Source organism: Lithobates pipiens, unplaced genomic scaffold (genome assembly GCF_037356315.1).
Source record: "Lithobates pipiens isolate NorthernLeopardFrog02 unplaced genomic scaffold, aLitPip1_a1.2 Scaffold_30, whole genome shotgun sequence".
Classification (NCBI taxonomy): Eukaryota; Metazoa; Chordata; class Amphibia; order Anura; family Ranidae; genus Lithobates; species Lithobates pipiens.
This window is the reverse complement of record NW_027507791.1, coordinates 128,281,373-128,293,851: the sequence shown is the minus strand read 5'-3', so window position 1 is coordinate 128,293,851 and position 12,479 is coordinate 128,281,373. Positions and strand designations below refer to the sequence as shown.

Below are 12,479 nucleotides of genomic sequence, written 5' to 3'. Positions count from 1 at the left end.
GTGCAGTTACCTGGATAATCCAGGTAAATGCACCCACTTCCGGGATAGCTCTCTGCGGAAAGGGGCGTAGATTACGCCCCTTTCCGCAAGTGCCCGCCCCTTTCCGCAAGTGCCCCGTTGCCTGCTGGGAAAACACACAGATCCCAGAGGCAGCGGGGACTGTCCTTATTGCGCAGCGCGGCTCGCGCATGCGCAGTAGGGAACCGGGAAATGAAGCCGAAAGGCTCCATTTCCTGATTCTCATACCCAAGATGGCGGCGGCAGCACCCGAGAAACGATCTACAGATCGGCTTCGGGTGCCGATATCGCGGGCGCGCTGGACAGGTAAGTGTCACTATTTTAAAAGTCAGCAGCTGCAGTATTTGTAGCTGCTGGCTTTTAAAAAAAAAAACGCGGAGTCCCGGCAGACTCCCGCTTTAAGATGGGTCTTATCTGCTTTGCTGAATCAGCCATTTGAACCTTACGAGAAATTACCTTGATTCTTTTGAAAAGAAAGATTTTTCTGGTTGTCATTTCTTCTGCTAGGAGAGTATTGGAACTAGCAGCTCTGTCTTGTAAAGAGCCATATTTCTTCATGTATAGGAATGAGGTGGTTTTATGTCCTCATCCTGAATTCTTATCAAAAGTGGTAACAGGTTTTCATTTAGACCAAGATATTCTTCTTTCTTTCTCACCAGAGCCTTAATCTGGGGAAGAGAAAGCACTACATTCTCTTGATGTAGTAATAGTGATCAGAGTTTATTTAAAGGCCACCATTCAGGTTCACAAACACAGGTTTTTTGGACTGCCAGAGGGTCCAAGATGTGGACAGGCAGCATGAAGGTCCACTATTTCCAAATGGATTTGTCAAAGTGATTGATCAAGCTTCAGCTTAAAGAAGAAAATTCTTCCTTCTCATATTAAGAGCACGCTCATCCAGGGTGATTATCATCAGGCCTCCATGGCAAGATTTGGTCTCCGGTTCATACGTTTATCCGATTTTATCAAATTGATATTAAAGGTCATGAGGATATTGCCTTTGGGCACAGCATATACTGCAGGCTGTAGTAGGAGTCCTCTGGCCTCCTGTTTTTTTGTTCCGTCTCCCCCCCCCTTCAGTTGCCATTGCTATGGGACATCCCATATAGTTATTACTATGGCTCTGTCTATGTCCCCTGATGTAAGAAAAGAAAATAGGATTTTTAAAACGGCTTACCTGTAAAATCATTTTCTTTGATGTACATCAGGGGACACAGAGGTCCCTCCCTTCTTCTTATACACTTATATTGCTTGGCTACAAAACTGAGGACTCCCAGTAGTGGGAGGGGATATATGGGGGAAGTTCACGCCTTAAGAGGCATACCAGTGTCCAGCACCTGATACACCGATATAGCCCATATAGTTATTACTATGGCTCTGTGTCCCCTGATGTATATCAAAGAAAAGGATTTTACAGGTAAGCTGTTTTAAAAATCCTATTTTTCTACAGCTTACCTGTAAAATCCTTTTCTTGGAGTACATAACTGGACACAGCGATCCCTCCCCTCTTGTCTGGGAAGTTTATTGCTTGCTACAAAACTGAGATACTTCCTGTGTAGGGGGGGTTATATAGGGGAGAACTTCCTGTCTTTTTTGATTTGCCAGTGTCCATTCACCTATAGGTGGCGTATAACCCAGTTAGTTATTATGGCTGCTCTGTGTCCCATGACTTATGCCAAGAAAAGGATTTTTACAGGTAAGCTGTAGAAAAAATCCTATTATTAACTGCAACGGGGATTTTGAAAAGGTAACATTTTCATTCTTAACCAGCTTATGCATTTGCAGTGTTCTAATGAGGATCCTTTTGGAAGTGATTAACCCCTTGAGAGTATCTCACCAAAAATTAAATTTTTTGTTGCAGAGGATGTCTAAATTTTGACTTGTATCTTAGTGCAGATTTCTGGGAAAATCATGGAGCCAATCACACAAGCAGGAAATTACATTTCTGGGGGTGTTTCATACACCAGCGGTGTATGGAATGCCTCCATGTTTCATTGAATTTTACAGAAAATTAGTGATGCAGATTGAAAAGGAAAGGTAATTTTTAATAACATTCAATCACAACATGACTTGTGCAGCAGCAGTTTATGCTACGTTTTTCTATTTGCTTACACAACACCCCCCACCCTCCCCCACAAAAGGGGAGAGTTATGTTTTTAAAGTATTCCAACCAATACAAAAAAAAAATATTTTTTAGGTAATTACCTAAGAACAATTGTATACAGTATATCAATCCACTTCAAAAGGAGGCAATATTATAAGTTAAAGTGGATGTAAACCCGATTCCTAAAATCTGACCTAAGCACATATATGTAGTGTTTTATTATCTCTCTCTAAAGCACTAAGTTCCATGTCTTTATGCTACTCCTTTCTTCTTTTGTCCGCTTGATAACTTCTGACAAGCTCTCTGACACAGGAGATTAAAGCAGCTGGAAATTTGTGTTGGGTTTGGTGCTGTGAATAGATTAGCAGAGAGCTGGTCTATTCACAGCACAGCTCTAAAAGTATCCTCGTTCTTCTGCCAATGTGGTGTGGGGGTGTGTGCCTTTTCTTCAATCAGCTGTCACACAGTTTATGCCCAGACACCACTTCTACTGCACAAAGAGGAAGTAAAAATTCTAACCAGATGTAAGAATTCTAAAGAACATAGAAAGCTGAAGACAGCAGATATACATGTAGAACTTCTGTAGGGAGATTTGTTTCATCCCTGTGTATCATCTGAGGCTGTTCACATCACTGGGTATAGGAGAGGGTTTACATCCATTTTAACAATTAAATGACTCAAGCGTAAATAGGAGAGCAAGTGATTAGAAAGATCTGTGGGATAGCCAGCTAGGATAAAGCCTAAGGCTCCTTTCACATGGGACCGACTCCAGATGGAGTCTGTGTGTTCAGCGCGGAATTTGTCCGCTGAGCAGGCAGATGGCTTGTCCTTGTCCGCTCCACTATGCAGAGAGAACACAGACACAGCCCACTGTCCTCTATGGGCGATCGGATGTAAACGGACCAGCCGTCTGTTTACACCCAATGGCCATCCTATACACTAAAAACAGATGGATGAAAATCCCTGTCCATCTAGCGGATTGGATGTTGGCAAGGGAATGAATGGTCCGATCGGGTCTGTCTGTCAGGATTTTTTTTTTTTTTTTTGGGTGGCCTGCCTGTGCGAAAGGAGCCTAAATCCTTCAAAAGCTGCACAAATCAAACACTATAAACAATTCCTGCAGCGCTCATACACAAATCCTTTGTGCAAAAATTAACATAAAATAAATAAATAACATGTACAACAATAAAACGAGACACACTATATTGCCAGCTCCATGTTGCATTTGAGCTGTGTTGCTTCAGTGTTGCTAATGCGGTGCAAGCATGTGTGTGCCTTATGACGGGTACAATAGGAGCAGGGCAAGGTTTTGTTTTATTGTTATACATGTAATTTATTTATTTTATGTTCATTTTTGCAGAAAGGGTTTGTATGTGAGTGCTGTAGGAAATTTTTTATAATTAGTACATACTGTTGGCCCCAAATTCTGCTTTTTATGAGTATGCATTTATTTATAAAGCTCTGACAGTTTGTTCAGCACTTTATATATTGTACATTCACATATGCATTAAGTCTCCTACATCAGGATTTCTTGAAGACCGCTTTCACACTGAGGCGCTTTATAGGCGCTATAGCGCTAAAAATAGCGCCTGTAAAGCACCTCTCCTGTCATGCCAATGTGAAAGCCTGAGGGCTTTCGCACTGGAGCTGTGCGCTTGCAGAATTTCAAAAAAAGTGAGTCAGGGGAGTGAAAAGAGACACTAAAACGACAGTAAAGCCCCGCTAAAAATAGCGGTGCTTTGCCACCGACGCCTCCAACGCCCTAGTGTATTTGGCTCTTACAAGAATTTTGTAGCATGATACAGCAGCACACACAGAGCTACCGGAGGAGGACAGTATGTGAAAGAGCTTATTACTGGGGTAAGGCCTAGTAAACATGATCAGAAAATCTGATAAAAATACTGCTTTCAAATCGATCGTATGATCATCTGATCCTTACACAGCTTTCGAAAGCCGGTCACTACTGTTCATGCAAAATTATGAAACACAAAAAATTTTATCATATGATACTAGAGCAAATGATTTTCGTTTACTCATTACAGTATTCATCTTACAAAATTTGGAAGACCAAGACCACACATGCTTGGAAATGAAAAAATACAATTCAATACATCACATCAGTTCCGAAGTTGTATTCGTTAACACGAGAATTTATATAACTTTAGTAACCTCTTCATTTTCGATATGAGACTAGCATGCAACAAAAAAACGGAGGATCATTTGTCCCATATTTTCATAGTGTGTACAAGGCTTAAGGGTAAGGCCCATGTTACACAAGTAATTCTGCACATACCTGACGCAACCTTAAAAATGTTGCATTTAAGGCCCAATGCCAGGCCAGTCTATTGTGCAATTACCCAGCCTGGATGGGCCAGCATGATTGTGTGGCGATGGGCAGTAGTGGCAAGCTTTGATACTGAGAAGTAAGAGCATTGCCTGTCAAAATGGTCTGGTATTTGGTCTTAACAAGGTGTTAAAGGTTGCTGCAAGAAAAGGCAGGCACCTCCAGCTACTAACACATTATAGCTGTAGTGGTTTTATTTTTCTGATGGCAGTCTATTCAGTTTCCAGTCTTGGTTGGAGTATAGCTTTCAACAGTGATAACTAACTGCATTAGTTAAAATGTCTACATTTAATAGATGGTATCTTATCTTAGAGTTAATAATAAGACAGATGTTAGTAGAATAGATTTATTTTTTTTTTTTTTAAGTAGAACATATAGTATCTGAGCTTTAAGCAGCCCTGCATTTTCCTTAACCTTGCTGCACATCTTCATTAGCCTGACACAGACCATGAAGCTGCTGAGGCTACGAAGGAATGTGGTCAAGCTGTCTCTTTACAGACACTTCACAAATACACTTATCCTGGCTGTAGTAGGTAAGACTGGTTGTCCTGTGACATACTGTACTTTATTTTAAAATAAGATGTATGTTCTGAATTTGAAAACTGTCACCCCCCCCCCCCCCCAACCTGTTTTGTCTGTCATGTGACCTATGATATTGCTGCCATTCTTTCATATGGTATGTCTGTATAACAAAACCGTCTGCTACATGATATGTCTTTATAATAGAACAGTCTCTAAATTGTGTTTTCTCCGTTCATCCACTAATGTACTAAAATGATGGTACTATCAGGGTTGGGTCTAAGAGAAGGAAGAGCTGCATAGTGATGGCATGTATCTAGAAAATAAATGGTAGTTGCATGGCTGTCAAACAGCCCTATGGTAGAGATGGGCTCAGACGTGTTTGGGATCCTAGTCCCAACCCACCTGCCCGATCCCACCAGGAAGCCAATACTGCACACCGCTAATCACAGGCATTTCCCGGTCCGCAGCCGGTGTGTGCAGTATCAGCTTCCTGGTGGGATCAGGCAGGTGGTTTGGGACTAGGATCCCGAAAACACCTGAGCCCATTTCTACCCTATAGTATGAAATGAAAGGGTGGTCCTAGGCAATGGAGGACAGCTACTGCCAGTACTACAATGTTCACAGCTAACATGGTTAATATTATTTGTAGGTAAAGCTTGTCTGAGTTGCACAATTTAAAAGTAAAGCACAGCAAAGTATGTCTTTTATTCCAAAGTTAAAAACAAATTTCTGAAAGCAGCAGTTGCTGCACCTAAAATAATCCTTGGCTTTTTGAATATTATTCACTGACTGTGTGGAAAAAGGGGTCCAAGACTGATTAGACTAGCAACTTATAGAAAACATGCGGCTGTGGAAGGAGCGCCAAATCTAATGATGAGTGCAAATAATTTTTTTGGTTTACACAGCGTTTCTGGGGCCAAAATAATTGCCCCTTCATCAGTTCCACAGTTAAAATAAGACCTTTGAATGGACTCACAGTAGGGTTTTCCTGTGTGAATCTTGTAAGGAAGCTAAATTGCTGGACTAGGGGCTTTAAGCCCAGGGCTCCCCAATCAACCCTATCTCTACCACCCCACCAGAATACACTGATCAATGCTCACAGCCATTTGCTGCAAACACTGATCAGATGCTGGTTTCCCAGCATGTCCCTTCAAAAAAAGATGGTTGTTAGACTGGCTTCTGTTGAACAGACAGCTGTACACGTTGACTGAAAGTTGACCTGTTCCTGCTGGATTATCCAGCTTCACTGGCCAGCAGCAGCTGTGTGAGCAATCAAGATAAGCTTCTTAAAATTTTTTTCCTTAGTTGTAGACTACCAAATTGTCCAACCCATTTATGTAATGTATGCATGTACTGCAGATGAGTTCTATAAATTAATTTTATTTTCTTATAGTAAACAAATTGTAATTTTCAAAATTTTTGTGGATTTTTTTTGTGTAAAAAGTGCATACTTCTATATTCTTCATACTACCTGTTCATTTTTGTCATTATGAATACATTTTTTTGTTTATCTGTGCAGCATCGATTGTATTTATTGTCTGGACCACTATGAAGTTCCGCCTCGTAGATTGTCAATCTGTGAGTTTCTATTGAACATCTTAACATCTTTAGAATTTTGGTAACTACTTTATCCCACCATCACCATTGATGGTTTTTGTTCATGTCATATGGATTTTGCATTCCTACACAAGTCTATATAAATTTAAAACCTGCTTGAAGCTGGTGAAATGTAGATTGGAAGGAGATCAACTGCAGGTCAAATGCACCTGTCAATCGGTTCTGAATGATCTCTGTAGCATTTCAAACTGATATCAAACCAATTCCATCAACATAAGCCTAAAGCACATCAACAAGTGCCCTTATGCTGTTTTTTTTAACACTAATTCCTGTGTCTGAGTTCAAAGTTGAACTTGGAGCCTCAGTGATTGCTAAATAAACTAACAGCTCTTCGATACAGTATGAAAAAATGCTGTTTGCATGGTTGATGATACTAGCATTTATCACTAGCCTGACATTATTTACATTTAAGTAGTAATATTATTTTCAGAATTTATGCAGTGCCAATAGTTTGTGCAGCTCTTTACAAAATAAAAGAGGACAGTTCAGTTATAAATTAAGATAAGAGGGTTAGGAGAGCCTAGCTCTAAAGGGATGGGCAAGTGATACAAAGTGTATTAACTGGGTGGATGTGTTGTATGCACACAGAATATAAGTGAACACAGCCAACATGCCAAAGACTAGAGATGGATGACACTTTCTTTAATCGGTCTGCTGGTTAATTGGAAAAAAAAAACACAAATGTTTTCCCCCCCATCCACACAGTTGATGTTGGATGGAGGAATCCTTCCTGCAATGTCATTGTATTCTGACAGCAGGACAGCTCCACTCTCAGAATACACTAATCAGCGGTTGCAGCCGGCTGATTGATGATGTTTTCCAGCAGTCCCACTCAACAGTCGGTCATTAAATTGTCTTCTGTCAATGGAATGGCCATAGATTGATCGAAATTCAGCCGGTCCCTGATGAACTGGCTAAACCTGGATCTATCTATGGGCAGCTAAACCCTTGGCATTAGTCTTGTCATTTCAGTAGCTGTCATTGAACACATTTTATGTATCATTAGACTAGTAAATTTCCTGCTACTTTGAGTGCACCTTTTTTCATGAACTGCTCTAATTTTAATTTTGTTTGGCAGGATTGGCAGGAGCTCTGGGTAGATGATGCTATCTGGCGCCTTCTCTTCTCCATGATCCTGTTTGTCATCATGGTCCTTTGGAGGCCATCTGCAAATAGCCAGAGGTTTGTAAGGCTGACCTTTTCATTTTCAAACTTAGTGGATAGAGCAAAACAAAATATGATCCATGAGATTTTTGCAAAGCAGACCATGGGATAAGGTTTGTGTAATGGCTAGCGTTTGGAAGCAACACAATTCTTTGGTGTTGGGTTCAGGAATTCCTTTAATGTACTAGAAGTTTGCTTTTTTGCAGTATGTTTTTTTATGATTATACAGCAGTTTAGAGGAGGTTAAGAGTGGTCAATTCAGGAATGCAAAGATCTTGGATGCTTGTTTTCCTTGATGAAACAGCACAAGAAGTAATTTTCTTCTGTTCTCTGTAAAAGGTTAATTTGCCAAAGGAGCAGAGGCTGTTTACCCAGAAAAGTGAATGTTAAGGTGAAGCAGTGTTCAGTAGACATGTGCATTCGTTTTCGTCCGAATGCATTTTCGCCCAAATTTCAGCTATTTTCGTTTTCGTTTTGACGATAACGAAAGCACAGAATCCGAAAAACGAATGATCCGACATAAATAAATGCTTTATTTTCGTTTTCATTGTTACAACAGTTCGATATAGAATAGGAGATTCGATGTGACTCTGACAATAACAATCTGTCTATAGAACCTGGGGTCGAATGTGCCTAACCTTACTTCTATTAGTCCAAGATTATATAGAGAAAATATTCGACAGAGAAAAAAGATTTGACAGAGAGAAAAGATTCTGCAAGTTACTGTCCTAAAAAGTGTTTGGGGACCCGGGTCCTGCTCCAGGGGACATGTATCAATGCAAAAAAAAGTTTTAAAAACTGCAGTTTTTTCGGGATCAGTGATTTTAATAATGATTAAAGTGAAACAATAAAAGTGTAATATTCCTTTAAATTTGTAGGGGGTGGGGGGATGTCTATAGTATGCCTGTGAAGGGGCTCATGTTTCTGGTGCTTAGAACTGTCCCTGCACAAAGTGTCATTTACGCAGGAAAAAAAGTCCTTTAAAATCATTTGCAGCTATTATGAATTGTCGGCTCCGTAATACAGAGAACACTCATTGAAAGTCATTGATAAAAAAAAAATAATAATAAATAAAGCATGGGGGTCCCCCAAATTCAATTACCAGGCCCTTCAGGTCTGGTATGGATATTAAGGGGAACCCCACGTCAAATTTAAAAAAAAATTGACGTGGGGGTCCCCCTAAATATCCATACCAGACCCTTTATCCGAGCACGCAACCTGGCAGGCCGCAGGAAAAGAGGGGGGGACGAGAGAGCGCCCCCCCTCCTGAACCGTACCAGGCCACATGCCCTCAACATTGGGAGGATGCTTTGGGGGTCTGTGACCCCTCAAAGCACCTTGTCCCCATGTTGATGAGGACAAGGGCCTCATCCCCACAACCCTGGCCGGTGGTTGTGGGGTCTGCGGGCGGGGGGGCTTATCAGAATCTGGAAGCCCCCTTTAATAAGGGGACCCCCAGATCGCCCCCGTTTGAAATGGTAAGGGGGTACAAAAGTACCCCTACCATTTCACAAAGAAAGTGTAAAAAATAGTTAAATAAGACAAACACACTTTTGAAAAATTCCTTTATTAAAAATAAAAAAAAGATTCCAGCGGTGGTAATCCAGCGACGGACGGTCATCTCTCCAGCGATGGCTGATCTGAATCAGCGCAGCGAATCCATCCTTCTTCTGTCTCCATGGAGGAGACACTGCAAGGATTCCGGCGGCCTGACGTTTCTTATATACGGAGGACGGGGCCACCCGACCCCCTCTGACGCAAGGGGGAACCCGGTGTTCCCTGTGACGTATGGGTGACCCCGCACACCTCTGATGTAACACAGGCAGGTTTCCGTTACATCAGAGGGGGCGGGGTCACCCATATGTCACGGGGAACCCCGGGTTTCCCCTTGCGTCAGAGGGGGGCGGGGTCAGGTGACGGGAGGCCCCGCCCTCCGTATATAAGAAACGTCAGGGCGCCGAAATCCCTGCAGTGTCTCCTCCATGGAGACAGAAGGAGGATGCTGCGCTGATTCAGATGAGCCATCGCTGGACCCCGGAGAGATGATCGTCCGTCGCTGGATAGCAAGAGTGGATTAGCACCGCTGGAATCTTTTTTTTTTTTTATTTTTAATAAAGGAATTTTTCAAAAGTGTGTTTGTCTTATTTAACTATTTTTTACACTTTCTTTGTGAAATGGTAGGGTTACTTTTGTACCCCCTTACCATTTCAAACAGGGGGGGACGGGATCTGGGGGTCCCCTTGTTAAAGGGGGCTTCCAGATTCTGATAAGCCCCCCGCCCGCAGACCCCCACTTCCACCGGCCAGGGCTGTGGGGATGAGGCCCTTGTCCTCATCAACATGGGGACAAGGTGCTTTGAGGGGTCACAGACCCCCAAAGCATCCTCCCAATGTTGAGGGCATGTGGCCTGGTACGGTTCAGGAGGGAGGGGGGGGGCGCTCTCTCGTCCCCCCCTCTTTTCCTGCGGCCTGGCAGGTTGCGTCCTCGGATAAAGGGTCTGGTATGGATTTTTAGGGGGACCCCCACGTCAATTTTTTTTTCAATTTGACGCGGGGTTCCTCTTAATATCCATAACCAGACCTGAAGGGTCTGGTTATGGATATTTAGGGGGAAACCCCACGTCAATTTTTTTCTTAAATTTGAGGCAGGGTTCCCCTTAATATCCATACCAGACCTGAAGGGCCTGGTAATTGAATTTGGGGGACCCCCACGCTTTTTTTATTTTTTTATCAATGACTTTCAATGAGTGTTCTCTGTATTACGGAGCCGACAATTCATAATAGCTGCGAGTGATTTTAAAGGACTTTTTTTCCTTCATAAATGACACTTTGTGCAGGGACAGTTCTAAGCACCAGAAACATGAGCCCCTTCACAGGCATACTATAGACACCCCCCCTACGAAATTTAAAGGAATATTACACTTTTATTGTTTCACTTTAATCATTATTAAAATCACTGCTCCCGAAAAAACTGACATTTTTAAAACTTTTTTTTGCATTGATACATGTCCCCTGGGGCAGGACCCGGGTCCCCAAACACTTTTTAGGACAGTAACTTGCAAATTAGTCTTTAAAATTAGCACTTTAGATTTTGAACGTTGGAGTTCCATAGACTTTAATAGGGTTCTAAAGTATGCTATATACTAGCTCCGTCGAATCTTCTTTATACATTCGACAGACACCATAAGCCTTCAAAGACAGATTCGACCGTAATTCATGTGTATTTTCGGACGAATGCAATTTTTGAACGAAAAACAAAATAAATAAAAACGAATTTCGGGAGTAACTAAATAAATTAAGTTTTCGGACGAAAACGAAATTCGGAAACGAAATATTTTACTCTGCACATGTCTAGTGTTCAGTCTAGATACCCAATTATATGCTAGAAAAAAAATCATGCTGTTTTTAGTTTTCCTATTTTCCAATTTTCAAGGTGAACATTCTCTACTTTTTCAGTAAGGTTTTATGCACACTGGCCTTAAAAAACACAACATTTACAGGCGCTTTTTGTGTGCCTGTACATGCAGCTTCATGTTAGCCTATGTGTCCATGCCCATGTAGGCATTTGCAAGCATATTATAAGAGGAGACTTTAAAGGCACTTCTGAGCAGAAAAAACGCAAAATGCGCAAATGTATTTAGGAGCGTTTGCTACTTAATGCATTGTAATGGCCAGAATCAATTAATATTATTGACAATAGAATGCATAAACCTGTCTAAACACATGCGCAAACCAATGGCTTTATGCACGTTTCATGCCATGAGTAAAAGACATTCCGAGTGAGGCGTCTTATTATGGTTGCATTCATTTGAATTAATGTCTTTGAGAAAATGCAAAATGAGGATAAAATCTTAACTGCTGTAGTCCCTGAGAAGCCAATGGGTAATTAATGGGTAATGAATTGACTGGTATATACCCAAATTTGAGTTGTCAGTGTTAAAAGGATCACCCATTTAAAGACTAGGAAATCTTGATCTAATTTAATTTTAATTAAAATGGTAATGAAGTCTCTTTTTTTTATTTATTTATAACCTACAGGTAAACTTCTAATGAAGCTTACATGTAGGGTAAATGAAAATCTAAGCAAGCACCGTTTAGGAAATATTCTAGGGAACAGCAGCCAGTGACCTCAGAAGTAACGGCACACCCATGGCGTTCCCTCAGAGCTCTGTGCTGCAGTCATGACTCCTGCATAGCTCGGCCATTTAAGTGGCCGCAGCCCGCCAAACCGAAGGAACACCAGATGAAGATGGAAGCCCTGCCATCGGTGAAAGTACACCGCTGGGGGGGCTTTGTTATAAGGTAAGTCTTTCATAATGTGCTAGTATGTGATAAATACTAGCACGTTATGCCTTTTACCTTGCAGGGTTTGTTTTTTTTATTTTATTTTTTATTAACCTGTACTACCGCTTTAATTCTCTCTTGAGAAGAAGAGATTAAGGTGAGAAATGATCATCGTGTATAAATACATAAGTGTTCCGTATAGTGAACTTGGTATAGAGTTATGTGTGGGTGGGTGTGTGTGTTTTTTATTGGTTGAACTTGTGTCTCTTTTTCAATCTAATTACCGTATATACTCGAGTATAAGCCGAGATTTTCAGCCTCTTTTTTGAGGCTGAAAGTGCCCCCCTCGGCTTATACTCGAGTCATCGCCGTCTGACTGCTCGATCAGCGTATCGAGCAGACAGACGGCGGACATACTACAATTCGA

The 12,479-nt window shown here is 41.5% G+C and overlaps 1 protein-coding gene across 2 annotated transcripts in view; it reads left to right on the top strand.

The window, feature by feature from the left end:
• TMEM87A (transmembrane protein 87A) overlaps window positions 1–12,479 on the top strand; it is a 144,347-nt gene that overhangs the window by 98,500 nt on the left and 33,368 nt on the right. For both annotated transcript variants that reach the window (XM_077464842.1, XM_077464841.1), the window contains exons 13-15: window positions 4,893–4,999; window positions 6,508–6,566; window positions 7,684–7,787. In XM_077464842.1, coding sequence (XP_077320968.1) covers window positions 4,893–4,999; window positions 6,508–6,566; window positions 7,684–7,787 — 270 coding nt within the window. The remainder of the gene's footprint in view (window positions 1–4,892; window positions 5,000–6,507; window positions 6,567–7,683; window positions 7,788–12,479) is intronic.